The sequence below is a fragment of the Panthera leo genome, chromosome C1, assembly GCF_018350215.1.
Source record: "Panthera leo isolate Ple1 chromosome C1, P.leo_Ple1_pat1.1, whole genome shotgun sequence".
NCBI lineage: Eukaryota > Metazoa > Chordata > Mammalia > Carnivora > Felidae > Panthera > Panthera leo.
In genome coordinates, this window is record NC_056686.1 from 36,372,794 (window position 1) to 36,388,398 (window position 15,605).

The 15,605-nt window shown below is 39.4% G+C and overlaps 1 protein-coding gene across 1 annotated transcript in view; it reads right to left on the bottom strand.

Moving 5' to 3' along the window:
- LOC122226940 (phosphatidylinositol 3-kinase regulatory subunit gamma) overlaps positions 1–15,183 on the bottom strand; it is a 131,622-nt gene extending 116,439 nt beyond the window's left edge. Inside the window, exon 1 of the mRNA XM_042950963.1 lies at positions 14,291–15,183. Within this exon, the coding sequence (XP_042806897.1) occupies positions 14,291–14,396 (106 nt within the window). The 5' untranslated portion in view covers positions 14,397–15,183. The remainder of the gene's footprint in view (positions 1–14,290) is intronic.
- Between the last annotated feature and the right edge of the window lie 422 nt (positions 15,184–15,605).

Here is a 15,605-nt window from a genome sequence, read left to right on the forward strand (position 1 = left end):
AATCACTGAATTCTACAACTGAAACTAATATTGCACTGTATGTTAACTAGCTGGAATTTATTTTTTTAATGTTATTTTTGAGAGAGAGAGAGAGAGAGTGAGTGAGAGAGAGAGGGCACAAAGGAGGGGCAGAGAGAGAGGGAGACACAGAATCCGAAGCAGGCTCCAGGCTCTGAGCTGTCAGCACACAGCCTGACATGGGGCTCGAACTCACAAACCGCCAGATCATGACCTGAGACGAAGTCAGATGCTTAGCCCACTGACCCAGGCGCCCCTTAACTAGCTGGAATTTAAATAAATACTTGGAAAAGAAAAAGATGGTTTCTTCAACAAATGGTTCTGGGAAAACTAGACAGCAACATGCAAAAGGATGAAAGTAGACCACTTTCTTACACCATGCAGAAAAATAAATTCAAAACGGATTAAAGAACTAAATGTGAGACCTGAAACCATGAAAATCCTAGAGAACGCGGGCAGTAACTTCTTTGACATCAACTATAGCAACTTCTTTTTAGATATGAAAGAAGATATTTCTTTTTTTTTCATTAAAAAAATTTTTTTTAACATTTATTTATTTTTGAGACAGAGAGAGACAGAGCATGAACGGGGGAGGGTCAGAGAGAGGGAGACACAGAATCTGAAACAGGCTCCAGACTCTGAGCTGTCAGCACAGAGCCCAACGCAGGGCTCGAACTCACGGACCGTGAGATCATGACCTGAGCCGAAGTCGGCCGCTTAACCGACTGAGCTACCCAGGCACCCCTGAAAGAAGCTATTTCTAGACAATGAAAGAAGATATTTGCAAAGGACATATATAAAAGGTTAGCATCCAGGGGTGCCTGGAGTTTGGCTTGGGTCATGATCTCCCAGTTTGTGAGTTTGAGCCCCACATTGGGCTCTGTGCTCACAAAGAGGAGCCTGCTTGGGATTCTGTCTCCCTCTCTCGGCTCCTCCCCAACTTGAGTGCACACACAGAATCTCCCTCTCTCTGCTCCTCAACTTGAGTGCACACACTTGCTCTCTCAAAAATAAATAAATGTGAAAAAAAAAAATTAGGATCACCTGAGTGACTCAGTTGGTTAAGCATCTGATGTAGACTCAGGTCATGATCTCATGGTTTGTGGGTTGGAGCCCCAAGTTGGGCTCTGTGCTGACAGCTCAGAGCCTGGAGCCTGCTTCAGATTCTGTGTCTCCCTCTCTCTCTGCCCCTCCCCTCCCCTGCTCAGGCTCTGTCTCTTTCTCTCTCAAAATAAACATTTAAAAATTTTTATAAAAAAAAGTTTTTAAAAAGGTTAATATTCAAAATATATAAAGAACTTATTAAAATCAACACGAAAAAACAATCCAATTAAAAAATGGGCAGAAGATATGACATTTTTCCAAAGAAGACATTCAGATGGCCAACAGACACATGAAAAGATGCTCAACATCAGTCATCGTCAGGGAAAATCCAAATCAAAACTACAATGAGATATCAACTCACACCTGTCCAAATGACTAAAATCAACAACACAAACAACAATGGGTACTGGCGAGGATGTGGAGAAAGGGGAACCCTCTTGCACTGCTGGTAGGAAAGCAAACTGGTGCAGTTGCTGTGGAAAACAGTACGGAGGTTCCTCAGAAAGTTAAAAATAGAACTACTCTTTACCCAAAGAATAAAAGAATACTAATTCAAAGGGATACATGCACCCTGATGTTAATAGCAGCATTATCTATCACAGCCAAATTATGGAATCAGCCCAAGTATCCATCAATTGATGAATAAAGAAGATTTTTATTCATCCATAAAAAAAGAATGAAATCTTGCTATCTGCAACAACATGGATGGAGCCAGAGTATTATGCTAAGTGAAGTAAGTCAGAGAAAGACAAATACCATATGATTTCACTCATGTGGAATTTTAGAAACAAAACAAATGAGCAAAGAGGGGAAAAAAGAGATAGAGGCAAACCAAGAAAGTTCTTAACTATAGAGAACAAACTGATGGATACCAAAAGGGAGTTGGGAGGGGAGGGGCAGGATGGATAGGTTAAACAAGTGATGAGGATTAAGGAGCGCACTTGTGATGAGCACTGGGTGATATATGGAAGTACTGAATCACTATATTTTACACCTGAAACTAATACTACACTGTATTATTAGAAATATTACACTGCAATTTAAATAAAAACTTTGTTTTAAAGTTTATTTATTTTGAGAAAGACAGAGACAGCCGTGAGTGGGGGAGAGGCAGAGAGAGAGAGGGAGACAGAGAATCCCAAGCAGCCTCCGAACTGTCAGCGAAGAGTCCATTGCAGAGTTTGGAACTCACAAAAGCGGGAGATCATTACCTGAGCCGAAACCAAGAGTCGGATGTTTAACCGACTGAGCCACCCAGGTGTCCTTAAATAAAAACTTTTTTTAAAAGACCATACAAAAAAAGTTATGCATACTTGCTTTCAAAAAGCTGCTTAAATAAGATGAGGCAGCTTAAACATCTGGGAAAAAATTTTTTTAAGTAAACTCTATCCCCAATGTGGGGCTCAAACTCATGACCCCATAATCAAGAATCACATTCTCTAACAACTGAGCCAGCCAGGTGCCCTACATCTGCAACTTTAAATTGACCTCAGCAACTAATACCCTGGGAGTAGTCAAAGACCTACTGCAAATCTCTCCCACACCTTTAGGAACTCAAAAGCATCTGATTTACTACCATCTGCTCTGGGTTCAAAACCTAAAAGCAATAGAAGGCATTCCCCTTTCCTCCCCCACTAAAGCCTAAGAGAAAAAGAACCCCTCCAAAAGAAAAGCTTTTTTATTTAACCTCTGTCTCACTTTAAGAAGCCATATGATCCAAACCTGTCCTTCCTTCTTAAATTGCGTCTCTTGGTTTATAGTACCATCTCCTAAGCCAGTAAAATAAGTCATTCTAGATTCTTTCATTTTTCTCAAGATAGTCTCTATGTCCCTTCAATTCTACTTTTTAAACAACTCTCCTATTTATTCTCAATGCCGCTACTTTATCTTAGGCTTTTGTGGGGGGAGGGGAGGGGGAGGGAGTATATTTCTTTTATTTAATGATTAGAAAATAAAAATACAATCTCCAGTTACAAATATTAAGTAGGTGTGGATGCAGAGCTAGGGTCAGTAGTTAAGACTGGCTAATACAATGTCTCTGTTGCTAAAACAAATTTACAGTGGAAACCTCCATATGAGTCCACATGAATTCTGTGCACAGGGTCTCCATCTCCCTGCTTCTTGCATATTTTTTTTTTCGCCTTACGTTTTCATAGCATCTTTCATCTCTACTGAAATACCCTCCTAACCAGTTTTCCTTCTTTAATCTCACTTTCCTCCCATCTATTTTTCACTTTGCAGCTAATATATTCTTTTCCCTAACTGAAATCAGTCCATGGCTCCCCAACCTGTAGGTGTAAGCATTCAGGGCTTTTCATGATTTGGCCCTCACCTACTTCTCCACACTCCTCTACCACCACTTCCCACCTCATACATCATGTTTTAACAAAACTGAATTACTTTCAGTTCTCAAAATACATCAAGTGTTTTAATAACCCTGTGCCTTTTACCTAGGCTGTTCTATCTGCGGTACCCACTAGTAAACCAATCATCCCCTTTGTTTCTATATTTTTCGATTATAAACATAACTTAAAACATTCATTCATATTTAAAACATTCATTCAATCCTGGGCTCCTCTATGTGCCACAGACAGTGCTAGTTACAGGAGATCCAGCAGTTAATTATGGACTCAGCCCTTATCCTGATGGAATTTATAATCTAATGACTATAATCTAATCTAGTGCCTAAAGACACTAAACAACTGATAATAAATGTGGTTAAGAATTATAAAGGAAGCAATACAGTATATAATGGAAATGTATATTAGATGAAAGCCAGGAGAAAGGGAGTTATCAAGAGAAATACTACATGCATTTGTCTACATCCTTCTTACAGTCTGAACTCCTTAAAGGCAGGGATTATGCTATCTTTATATCAATAACCAGGACAATAAATAGTAATGTATAGTAATGTGCATTGACTATCTTATAAAGATCACTGCCCTATTAGAGATATCACTGAGGCCAGGTGAATGCAATAATCTTATTGGCCAGGCCTGAATCATGTGCCCATCATTAAAGCCAATGGGTTAGATCAACTCTACTCAAGCCACACTGATTACAAATGGGGAATGAGTGGTTCCAAGAGAAAAATCAGGAAGCTGTTACCTAAATAAGAGGGCAGGAAAGCTAGATAGACAAAAAACAGCAGCCCTTTCCTTAGTGGACATTGTAATTATCTCCTCAAAAGGTATCTAATTCCTTCCCACACTAGTAAGGTATTTATGTGGGACTGACCCCTTCCCCAGCTCCAGGAGTAGGCCATGATTTGACACAACAGTGGTTCTCAAAGTGTTTGCAGACCAGCCAAATCAGTAAACCTGTTGCAGCTACAAATTCTTACAACCCAATCCCAAACCAACTAAAACCAGAAACTCTGGGGGTACGGCCTACCAGTCTGTGTTTTAACAACTTCTCCAGGTGGTTCTGATGCATGCTCAAATTTAAGAGCCACTGGTCTAGACAGAGAAAGCTGTAATTAATAGTTGAGATTTTAAGAGTGATCCTTGGGAACATGGGGATAATCTAATGTCAAGCTCAGGATTTTTGTGTTATATTTGTGGGAACCATCCTTTTTATCCCCGAGAAATTAGGAAACATGTAATCCCAGCAGCCAAAGGCAGTTATCCTGTCCTGGCAAGGAAGCCTGCCTGAGAAAGAAGCTGATAGAGAATGCAGAAAAAAGAGAAATGCAGAAAAATAGGACCAAAGCCTGATAGTCTTGATCCAACTATGTCAGGGGCCTTCATTCCCTTAGGACTTTTCAATTACATGAACCTATAAATTCTCTTTGTTTAAACCAATTTCAGTTGGATTTATCATGTAAACTGAAAGTATCCGGATACCCACTACATCAAGTTACACATCTATCCCTAAACACCATAGGGAAAGTAGACTAGGAAATACTGTCAACTGTCTAGCCTCTCTCTATATTAGGGTTGCCAGATTTAGCAAACAAAAATACAGGACACCCAGTTAAATTTGAATTTCAGATAACAAACAATTTTTCAGTAGAAGTATATCACAAATATTGCATGGGACATTACATGTATTTTATCCAGCAACTCTACTCTAAATGCTCATGGTTGATCCCTAGCAATCAAAAAAGTAGCTCTGGTCAGTTTCAGTCAGACAGATGTGATAGCTGCTCTTACAGTTTATTACTAGTAGGAGAAAAGACTACACCCAAGTCCTGAACTAATGGCCTGCAACAGGTTTGAACCACCTGATAGTCCTTTTAAAACTAACCAGACTTCTTTCTAAAAGCCAAAACAGAGGCACCTGGGTGACTCAGTCAGGCATCCAACCCCTGATATCTGCTCAGGTCATGATCTCACAGTTCATTTTTCCAGCCCCGCATCAGGCTGCTCTGAGAGTGCAGAGCCTGCTTGGGATTCCCTGTCTCCCTCTCTCTTTGCCCTTCCTTGCTCACCATCTCTCTCTCTCAAAATAAATAAACATTCTTAAAAAGTTAGAATATTACACATGAAAGAACAAATTCTAAAGTAGTATTTTTCAAGCACAAACATTTCCATATGGCATTTCCAAAACAATTCACATACAAATTTTAAATTTTGATTTGTGATTGGGAGCACCTGGGTGGTTCAGTGGGTTAAGTGTCCAACTCTTGATTTTGGCTCAGGTCATGATCTCACAGTTCGTGGAATCAAGCCCTGCTTCGGGCTCTATGCTGACAGTGTGGAGTCTGCTTGGGATTTTCTCTCCCTCCCTCCCTCCCTCCCTCCCTCCCTCCCTCTCTCTCTCTCTCTCTCTCTCTCTGCCCCTCTCCTGCTTGCACATGCACTCTTGCTTTCTCTCTCTCAAAACAAATAAACTTAGAAAAAATGTGTAAAAATAAATTTTGATTTGTGATTGAATTTTCTTCTTAGAAAATTTAAACATGAAAACTAAAACAAAAAACGAAAAAACAATAAATGGCCACCACCTGGGTGGCTGACTCTTGGTTTTAGGTCAGGTCACGATCCCAAGGTCATGGGCTTGAGCCCCATATTAGGCTCTGCGTGGAGTATGGAGCCTGCTTAAGATTCTTTCTCGGGGCACCTGGGTGGCTCAGTCGGTTAATCGGCTGACTTCAGCTCATGTCATGATCTGGCAATTCGTGTGTTTGACCCCATGTGGGGCTCTGTGCTGACAGCTCAGAGTCTGGAGCCTGCCTCAGATTCTGTGTCTCCTTCTCTCTCTGCCCCTCCCCACAAATGCTTGCACACTCGCTCTCTCTCTCTCTCTCTCTCAAAATTAAAAAAAGATTATCTCTGTCCCTCTGCCCCTCTCCCCCATGTGCATGCTCTCTCCAAAACAAATATAAAAATAAATAAAAACTGTAACAGTAAGTACTTAAGACGACATAGCCACAAGCTCTGGAGGTGTAGCCCTATACCCTTAGACAAGGGTAAACAATTAATCTGGCCCACAAACAGAATGTACAAGGCTGGATAGTGGTGGATGGTATGACATCATGGTATTGACTTTAGTTTTGCATTGGCTTATGTTTACAGGCCCCAGAGCAGTTTTTATACTGACAAGACACATGTAAAATAGTAGGATGTGGCAGACTGGACCTAGCCTACTGTCTCTTTTATAAAAAAAATAATAAGATAACCCTCTTACTTTATACAAACTTACAAAATATTTGCAAAAAAACAACAAATATACCATTTACCAGCAATTTGGAAACTGATCCTATAAGGCTACATGGCAGACCTTACCTTTTAATCCCAAATCAAGTCCTACACATTCTAAATTTAATTGGTGTAACATACTGGGAAACTTAAATCTACATTTTGCCCAGTGCTATGTAAAACTAGCCGAACAAACGTTCAAAAACTTACTACTCACTTCTAATTCTTCGAAATTTCAAAAATGACTTTTACTCAAAACCATAAAATTTTGCTAACAATATTAAGTATTGTACTTTTTCATTATTCCCTTTGTTAGAATAAATTATAAGTTTGAAGGTCCACGTTGATTAATAAATATTATCAACATTTTAAAACTTAAGCCACAAAATGAAGCTGGTTGGGTCCACAGGTCTAAGACCACAAAATATTTGGGAACAGGGTATTTAAAGAAAAAAATACAAAAGAAATTTGATAGCTTGACCTCAAAAAGCTGATCTTGTTTGGGAGAGACAAAGTATACTCACAAAACAATTAAATGCCTTAACATATGATTTTATGTCAAAACAATAGACCATTGCCCCAGATAATTACAGGATTCAGTGCTAGAATTTTTAGAGGAAGAAAGAAGACTTACAAAAGATCCTGATTTGTAGATTGGAGAGGGATGGACACAATCTAACAGAAGATGCAGCATAAGCAAAAGGTTGGAGATGGGAATAAGCAAAGTGTAGTCAGTGGATAGCAAGGAACTGGGCTAAAAGTAAGAATGAGAATAGATGGGGGCACCTGGCTAGCTCAGTCAGTAGAGCATGTGACAATCTCAGGGTCATGAGTTTGACGCCCACGTTGAGGGTAGAGTTTACTTAAAAAAAATGACAATAGAGGATTAATAATTAAGTTGGAAATGTAAATTGGTGCTAAAGACCATGTATGCCTAGTTTAAGAATATGGCCTCTGCTTAAAAAAATGGATAGCTGCTAATTATGCCAAAAATTATTTCAAAATAACATTTGAGCAGGATTAACCTGAAGAGTTCAGGATAAATTTACGGGGGAGGAGAAGAAGAAATTAAAAATAGAGCAACCAGTTTTAGGAGGTACTGGTTAAGAACCAGGGTGTTAGCAAGACAGACCTGCTCTGCCACTTGCTAGCTGTGAGGCTCTTGATTAAGTTATTAAACACATCAGAGTCTCAGTTTCCTGTCTGTAAAGTGGGGTAATAATAGTGCCTATTTCATAAGGTTGTTATGTAGCTAACAGAAATAGTACAGGTAAAAATATTTAACACAGCACTTGGTCTAAAATAATTATTCAACAATATTGAACAAATAATTATTCAACAAATTATTCAACAAAAGTATTACCTTCATTATAAATCATTTCAAATGTGTGGTGATGAGGAACCAGACAAGGGCAACAGAAACTAAAGAGAAAGGATGACTTGGAGTGACATTTCCATAGACTCATGAGATGCCATAATTAGAAAAGACCCTAGAGAACTCTTCCAAGAACAAAATGGCCCCAGTTTAAATGTCAGGGATGAAGAAAAAAAAATGGAGCAAGTCAAAAGGTTTTGACTGCAAGATTATTCAAAGAGGTAGACCTGAAGTAATTACATGTTATCAACATACTTTAAGATACAGGCTACAAGTAGGGTGCCTGGCTGGCTCATTCAGAGGAGTATGTGACCTTTGATCTTGGGGATGTGAGTTTGAGCCCCATGTTGGGTGTAGTGATGACTAAAAAAAATAAACAAACAAACTTAAAAAAAAAAGACATGTTACAATGAATTGGGTACAGTAGGTGCCAAACACTGTGCTAGATGTTGATATAGTACATCTAATCCCCAGAACAACTCTGAAAAGTAGAGTATTAAAATTCAATTTTTCAAGAGCACTGGCATCTTGCTTCTCAATGCTCAAAGAGGTTAAGTTCTAGCCATATAACCTTGGTAATCATAAGACACAGAGCTAGGTTTGGAACCCATATTATGTTTCCAAGCCTGTGTCCTTTCTACTCCACTCGTGCTGCATCCCCCTTTAAATCAATAAGATTATACAGTATCACACAGACATACTTGTAATTATTTTTCTACCTACCTTCCTAAATATGGTGACCATAAACATGTCCAATCTTTTCTACATTCTAAGAAAAATATAAAGGTATTCAGCATGAAAACAATGATGAGAATGAATTTAAAAAGCATTATTAAATGGAGAATTACCATATTCTAATGAAATATAAGTATACTATAAACTATGTTAAATGAAAGGAATGACTAGTCTTTTTCAATAAGAAATTGTAAACAAATTTGGCATGGCTTTTACATCATTTGATTATACTAACATTTGTCCCACACTACAGTATTATTTTAAAAAGGACACTAACCTCATAAAAGAAATATCTTACCACACAGAGGAGAAGAATTTATATAATATTAGCTCATCAAATATGTTTTCACTCTTATATGGATCCTGAGAAACTTAACAGAAGAAACCCATGGGGGAGGGGAAGGAAAAAAAAAAAAAAAAAGAGATTAGAGTGGGAGAGAGCCAAAGCATAAGAGACTCTTAAAAACTGAGAACAAACTGAGGGTTGATGGGGGGTGGGAGGGAGGGGAGGGTAGGTGATGGGTATTGAAGAGGGCATCTTTTGGGATGAGCACTGGGTGTTGTATGGAAACCAATTTGACAATAAATTTCATATATTAAAAAAAAAAATTAGCTCATCAAATGTTCAGTTACAGGGAAATACTCAACCACAGAAGTAGAATGACCAACCTGCTAACAGTAAGGACCACATGGTGGCAGGTGACCTATTTATTCAGTGTGTTTCTCAGCAAATATTTTCCCAACCACAGGGCCAGTATGCCAGTTCTCCACCAGAATGTTACTTAATCTACATTTCACCAGGATGAAAATACCAAGTATGCCAGAATAAGCAAGTAAGTTTCCTGAAACAACCTTTTCATCTGACTTCAAAAAAGTCAGAAAATACTTTCCTAGGTTGACCATCAAACTATGTAGTCACAAACTATGTAACCTCTAGACTAGTAGTTCTCAAAGTGTAATCCAGAGACCACTCTGTATCCCCAAGACTCTTTCAGAGGGTCCAAGAGGTCAAAAATATTTTCATAGTAATACTAAAACATTATTTGTCTTTTGCACCCTCATTCTCTCACATCTGTACAGTGGAGTTTTCCAGAGACTAAGACCTGTGGTATCTCAACAGATTGAATACAGGCAGAGACATGGGAACTTAGAGGTCTTCTATTAAGGCAGACATTAAAGTTATTTGCAAAAAATCGGGGTGCCTGGGTGGCTCAGTCGGTTAAGCGTCTGACTTCAACTCAGGTCATGATCTCACAGTTTGTGGGTTCGAGCCCTGCGTCAAGCTCTGTGCTGACAGCTCAGAGCCTGGAGCCTACTTTGTATTCTGTGTCTCCTTCCCTCTCTGCCCCTCCCATGCTCATGCGCTGTCTCTCTCGGTCTCTCAATAATAAATAAACATTTAAAAAAAAATTTTTTTTAAAGTTATTTGCAAAAAATGTAAAACAGTGCCACTCTTCTTACTTTTGTTTTTTTAATATAGTTATTTTTACATTAAAAGATGTTAACATGTAATGTTTTTAATGAATTAAATTTTTTTTAATTTCTGTTTTTGCTAATTTCTCAGTTTTGTTTTACTGTATTATGCTAATACAGTAAATATCAGTAAATAGCTCTTTGAGATCCTCAATAATTTGTAAGAGTATAAAAGGGGTACTGAGACCAAAAAAATATTGAGAACCACTTTCCTAGACCTTCCTATACATACTTTACCAATAAATGCTTTTAATTTTCTAATTACTACTGAAGAGATGTTGCTGCCGTACAGATAATTTCAGAAATTCTTCTTGATAAGAACAAAAAAAGTCTACAATCTTTAGCAAAAGAATTCATTTAAATAATAAAATCATTTGTTAGATCTTCCCCCCAAAAAACCAATAACAATGTCAAAACTACAGTGCTAGCTAATACACCACTATCTATAAGCTTTGGATATGAGTTTATGATCAGTTGTATATCTGTAATCTTCCAATAATTCCTATACCAGAGACAGGGCTCTTTGAGAAGCCTACCCAGCAACTGTTCTATCACGGAATAATCCTGATTCCCAAATCACAACAGGACTAATCAAGATGCTCATAAGCAATTCTCTGTACCACACTCTTAACATTTCCAAAATAAAAACTTTTGTTTCATCTAAACAGTTCAGTATTTCTATTGCTTCTGAGAAATACATAAAGATTGACATCAAACTCCCATTTGGAGTTTGTCTTACTTACATTGTCAGTAAATTATAGTAGATATAGCAATCCATGCAGTTATTAGAAACCTTTAGGATGTATGGTAATGGTAGTTTTTGAAAATAGGCTAAAGAAACACCTTTGGAAAATAGTTTTTCAGGCAACTGAAAGCAATAATAGGTAAATTATAAACTGCATTTATGGTTTAGTCTAAAATGGAGATGAAAACCGTATTTTTAAAACTGTAATATTTGTTACAGTTAAGGGCCCTAAGTCAACAGCTGTCGAAATCAAGTCCTTTAACTATAGGCTACTGCAATAGCCAAGGAATGCGATGACCAAGGACCTTAAGTAGAAAAGCACTTACAGGCTAGAAAGAAATGGTGCTCCTTAGGTATTTATTAATTCAACACATATTTATTAAATTGTCTATGCTTGCGAGACCCTGAGCAAGCTAAGAAGCTCATAATTTGATGGGAAGACAATTCCACTGGGGCAAGTATACGTAAATGCAGAAGCTAGCTACTCCACAGACAGAATGAAAAGTTCTGAGAGGTGCTAGAAAAGAAAGGAAAAGGAAATGATGTCTTCTAACAGAAGGGATCAGGAAACATATATCCTGGCAAAGAAGGCATATAATGTAGACCCTAAACATATAGAAGATTTCAACAAGTAACCAATGGAAGTGAAAAGCAACACCAGAGGAAAAAGCATACATTCAAGAAACAGCAAGTATAAAATAGCTTCCACAGAACTTGTGATGGACTCCACGAAGAGACCAGACTGGAAAATTAGGTTGGAAGCAAAAAAGACGGACTTATATGACAAGATAAGCAATCTGGGACTCTTTTTAATAGGCAAAGGAAAGCCACTGAAGCATTTTCAAAGTCATTGGAAGATTTACCACTGGGACGCAAATCATCGGATGGTACTTTAATGATACTGTGGATTGAACAAAGTAGAAACAAGAACAGTTAGTACACTATCAGTCCAGTTCAGGGAATAATAAGAGCTTGATCTGGGATAGACGGTAGGAAAATGAAGATACAAGACATGCTGCAACCTACTCACTAATAATTTACTTAGTTTTAAATGTTTCAAAACCTTAATTTACCACACAAAACAAGGCCGGCGTCCACATTATTTCCATTAAAAACCATTTACATCACAGAAAATATTCCAGCATACTCAAGTGTGCATCCTTTATAAAAAGCTGTTAGGCATAACCAACCATAATCTACATTAAGGTTACAACATGGGTAATAAAGAAGAGCACATGCATATTTCCAATATTCTGAATAGAATCTCTGTATGCAAAATTTTATCCAAGGATGATCATTTTAAAACTCAAAAGTTTATTTCTATGTAATGCACAAAGTTTGGATCAGAATTTTATATGCAACCTTGTAAGACCCACATCACTACATAATTACAATAGTCAACTTTTTTCAAAATCATTTTTGGACAACTCGGCAGATATTTTTCTGAGGCCCATATTTTTCAAACATTAGTGCCTTCTTCATTTTCTCCCCTCCTCCCCACTCACCTCTCCGCCCAACAAATTCCCTTTGTATGTCTGCAAGGCAAGATACTAGGATACAGTATGATTCTGAGGCAGTGTGAATATATAATTCTTATAACAGAAATCTAGAATTATTAACTTTACTTTTTACAAGAGGAACCAATGATGTACTAAATTTCCATTTACATGAATGACAAATGCATCTAATAGAAAGGATGCTTTACCGTTAAGGGGGAACAAAGGGGAAAATACACACAATAGATGGGTGGCAAATCTTACAAACTTTGCAAAACACTGAAAAGCTGCATCTGGATTGCAGTCACAATTACAAAAGCAAATAAAGAAGGCTCCAAAATGAAGGGAAAAGAGAAAAATTCTAAGGAATCATTAAGAGTAAAAAAGGTTGATTTAATATTAGTTTTTATATAGCATCATTCAACACTCTAATTGGAAAAAAAAACAAAGGATAATTTACTGCTCACAAGAACACAAGAAATAATTTCTATATACATTCTACAACAGTTATACCTCATTACACTTGCATGGGCTCCAAATCCTTTCAAAGGTTCCAGAAATATACAGTCTTATAATGATTGAGGTTCCCCAATGACACATGATTTATATCGTAAGCTTAGCTATGACACATTTTTAAAAGACATAATCAAGTCATCCTAAACAAAAATAAGGACTCACAAAGGCCCTCTACTTATTCAAAATCATTATGTAAAGCACTATCTATAACTGCAAAAAAGGGTTTGAAAATCTGACAATTAATAATGATAAAACGAGGTTAGACTTTAAAGAAAAAAAATGACCTAACTTTTCCATTTTCTCTTCCTTTTCCTTTCCTACCAGATACACAAAATGTCTGTAAGGGTCTCAGACAAAGCTCTGAACTAAAAATACAGTATATGTATACTTTACATTATGTGTATTTGAACCTATAACATAGATGTACACATCACATATATTCACACACAAAAAAGAAGGTTCCTCCTTTTTTTGCTCTAAGAATTGAAGTTACATTAAACCCTAGCCCATAAATTAAATTACCATAAATTAAAGAGTAATAAAATACTGCACGCAGATCTCTCTAAGCGACTATATTCCGAGAAGAAAAACCTCACGCTAAGACCATGACTGAATAAAAACGCCCAATCCCTGAAAATCACTAACCAGCATTTGGTTTCTGTAAGAGAAAAAAAAAAAAGGGCGGGGGGGTCTTAAAATGAATTATCACATAGGCAACCCAGTTTCAGAAGTTAACGAAGGTAGAACACAACGAATCAAATAAGACGAACGTATGAAACGACAAGCTTTAAAGAATTTCCCTAAAGGGAAAGGCTGACTTCAAGGCTCCGATATAAAGCATCCTATGCAGGTAGAAGATCTTTAAGGGGGGGGGGGGGGGGGAGGACCGGGGGGTGCACAACAAAAACCTGAACGACACGCATAGGCAAAAAGAAGTAAAAGAAATGAGTCTCTCCTCCCACCCCCACTCCAGCCCCCACCCCCACCCTCGCAGGACAATAGGATCGGGGTCCTAACTGCAAACTTTAAACGGGTAAACCAGAAGCAGTTTTACTGCAGCTCTAACTGCAAATCTGCCCCTCATCCCAAACCTAGAGCTCCCAGGAACACTTCTGCCCTGAAAACATCACTAAGGTCTTGTTATATACCAATCAGACCCATCACAAGATTCTTTTTCTCTCCCAAGTACCTGGAGGATCCATTTCAATATAAAATATCAGTTCTGTCGAATAGGGCATCATCACCTCCCTCCAGTCTGCGTCATCGCGGTCCATACTCCACACCGTATTGTACATCGCGCTGTCAGGGGCAGGTCGTCAGGAAATATATAGAAAGCATATATATATATTTTTTTTTATCTGATATTTAAAAATCTAAAAATATAGATCTATAAAAGTCCCACACGGAAATGCACTTCGGGGTTTCCAACGGCCGGTACAAGTCCAGCCAACTACCGGGACGAGGACGGGGTCCTCCCCCACTTTCCTCTTACAGCACCCAGCAAGATGCCCCCCGAACTTTCAATCTACGGGCTTTTTCTCCTCAGAGAGGTAAAGAGAGGCTTGGGGGGGGGGCAGGAGGGCTGAGGTGTTAGAAAGCTGCTTCCCAAAAATCCTTTCCACACGGTCGCTCTCCGAAGAGAAAAGCTCCCACTGCCTCCAAATCTTTCCTCGGCAGCCACTTTTGTGTCCTTCGAGGGAGGGAGAACGAAAAGGGGGGAAAAAGAACGCGCTGGGAGAAAGGTGAGGAAGTGACAAAGGAAGGCATAAAAAGGGAGTAGGTATTGCGTTCAAGTTTCGGGGTCCCACTGGTCTGCAGAGAGCGATCCCCTCAGGGGCCGGGACTCGGGCTCCGTTCCAGTCAGTCTCGGAACCGAAGCTGCCGCAGCCTCGGGATGGGGGCCCGTCGGAAAGTCCAGCTAGTTCTGCCCGGCTGGCCGCTCCCGCTGGGCTGCAAGCAAGCCCGCCTGTGCCGGCTCCCCTCACGCTCTGCCCTGACTCCAGCCACTAGAGTTTCATTTTAACGGCGCGGAGGGGGACACCCTCCCCCGCCTCACGCTCCCCCGCTGAGGCGCCACCCAACCGCACCCGGCAGGGGGGACAGGCAACATAACTACTGTTCCTCCCCTCTATTCCGACCGAAGTACTGGGGATTCCATCAGGTGCCTGAGAAATTGTTCAGAAAACCGTCCTTCATCTCGACTTTCAACTCTCCCCAACGATTTCTGGGCTTTGGCTTCTTAATCATCGATCCTCTCTTCCCCCCAGCCTCAATCAAAATGGTACAGTCCGGGCGCTGGCCGCACGCCAGGAGTCAGTGCCGGGAGCACGCGAGCCAGGCCGGGGGGGAAGCTGCGAGAGAAAAGGAGGGGGTAGAAAGAAAGGATAAGGTGCGTGGTGATTGGCTGAGCCGGGTTGCCGGAGCCCGGAGCCTGCGTCTTTTGTCTGCCTTGCTCCAGCGAAGGAGCGGGAGACGGCTGCGCGCCCCAAGTAGGCCAATCAGGA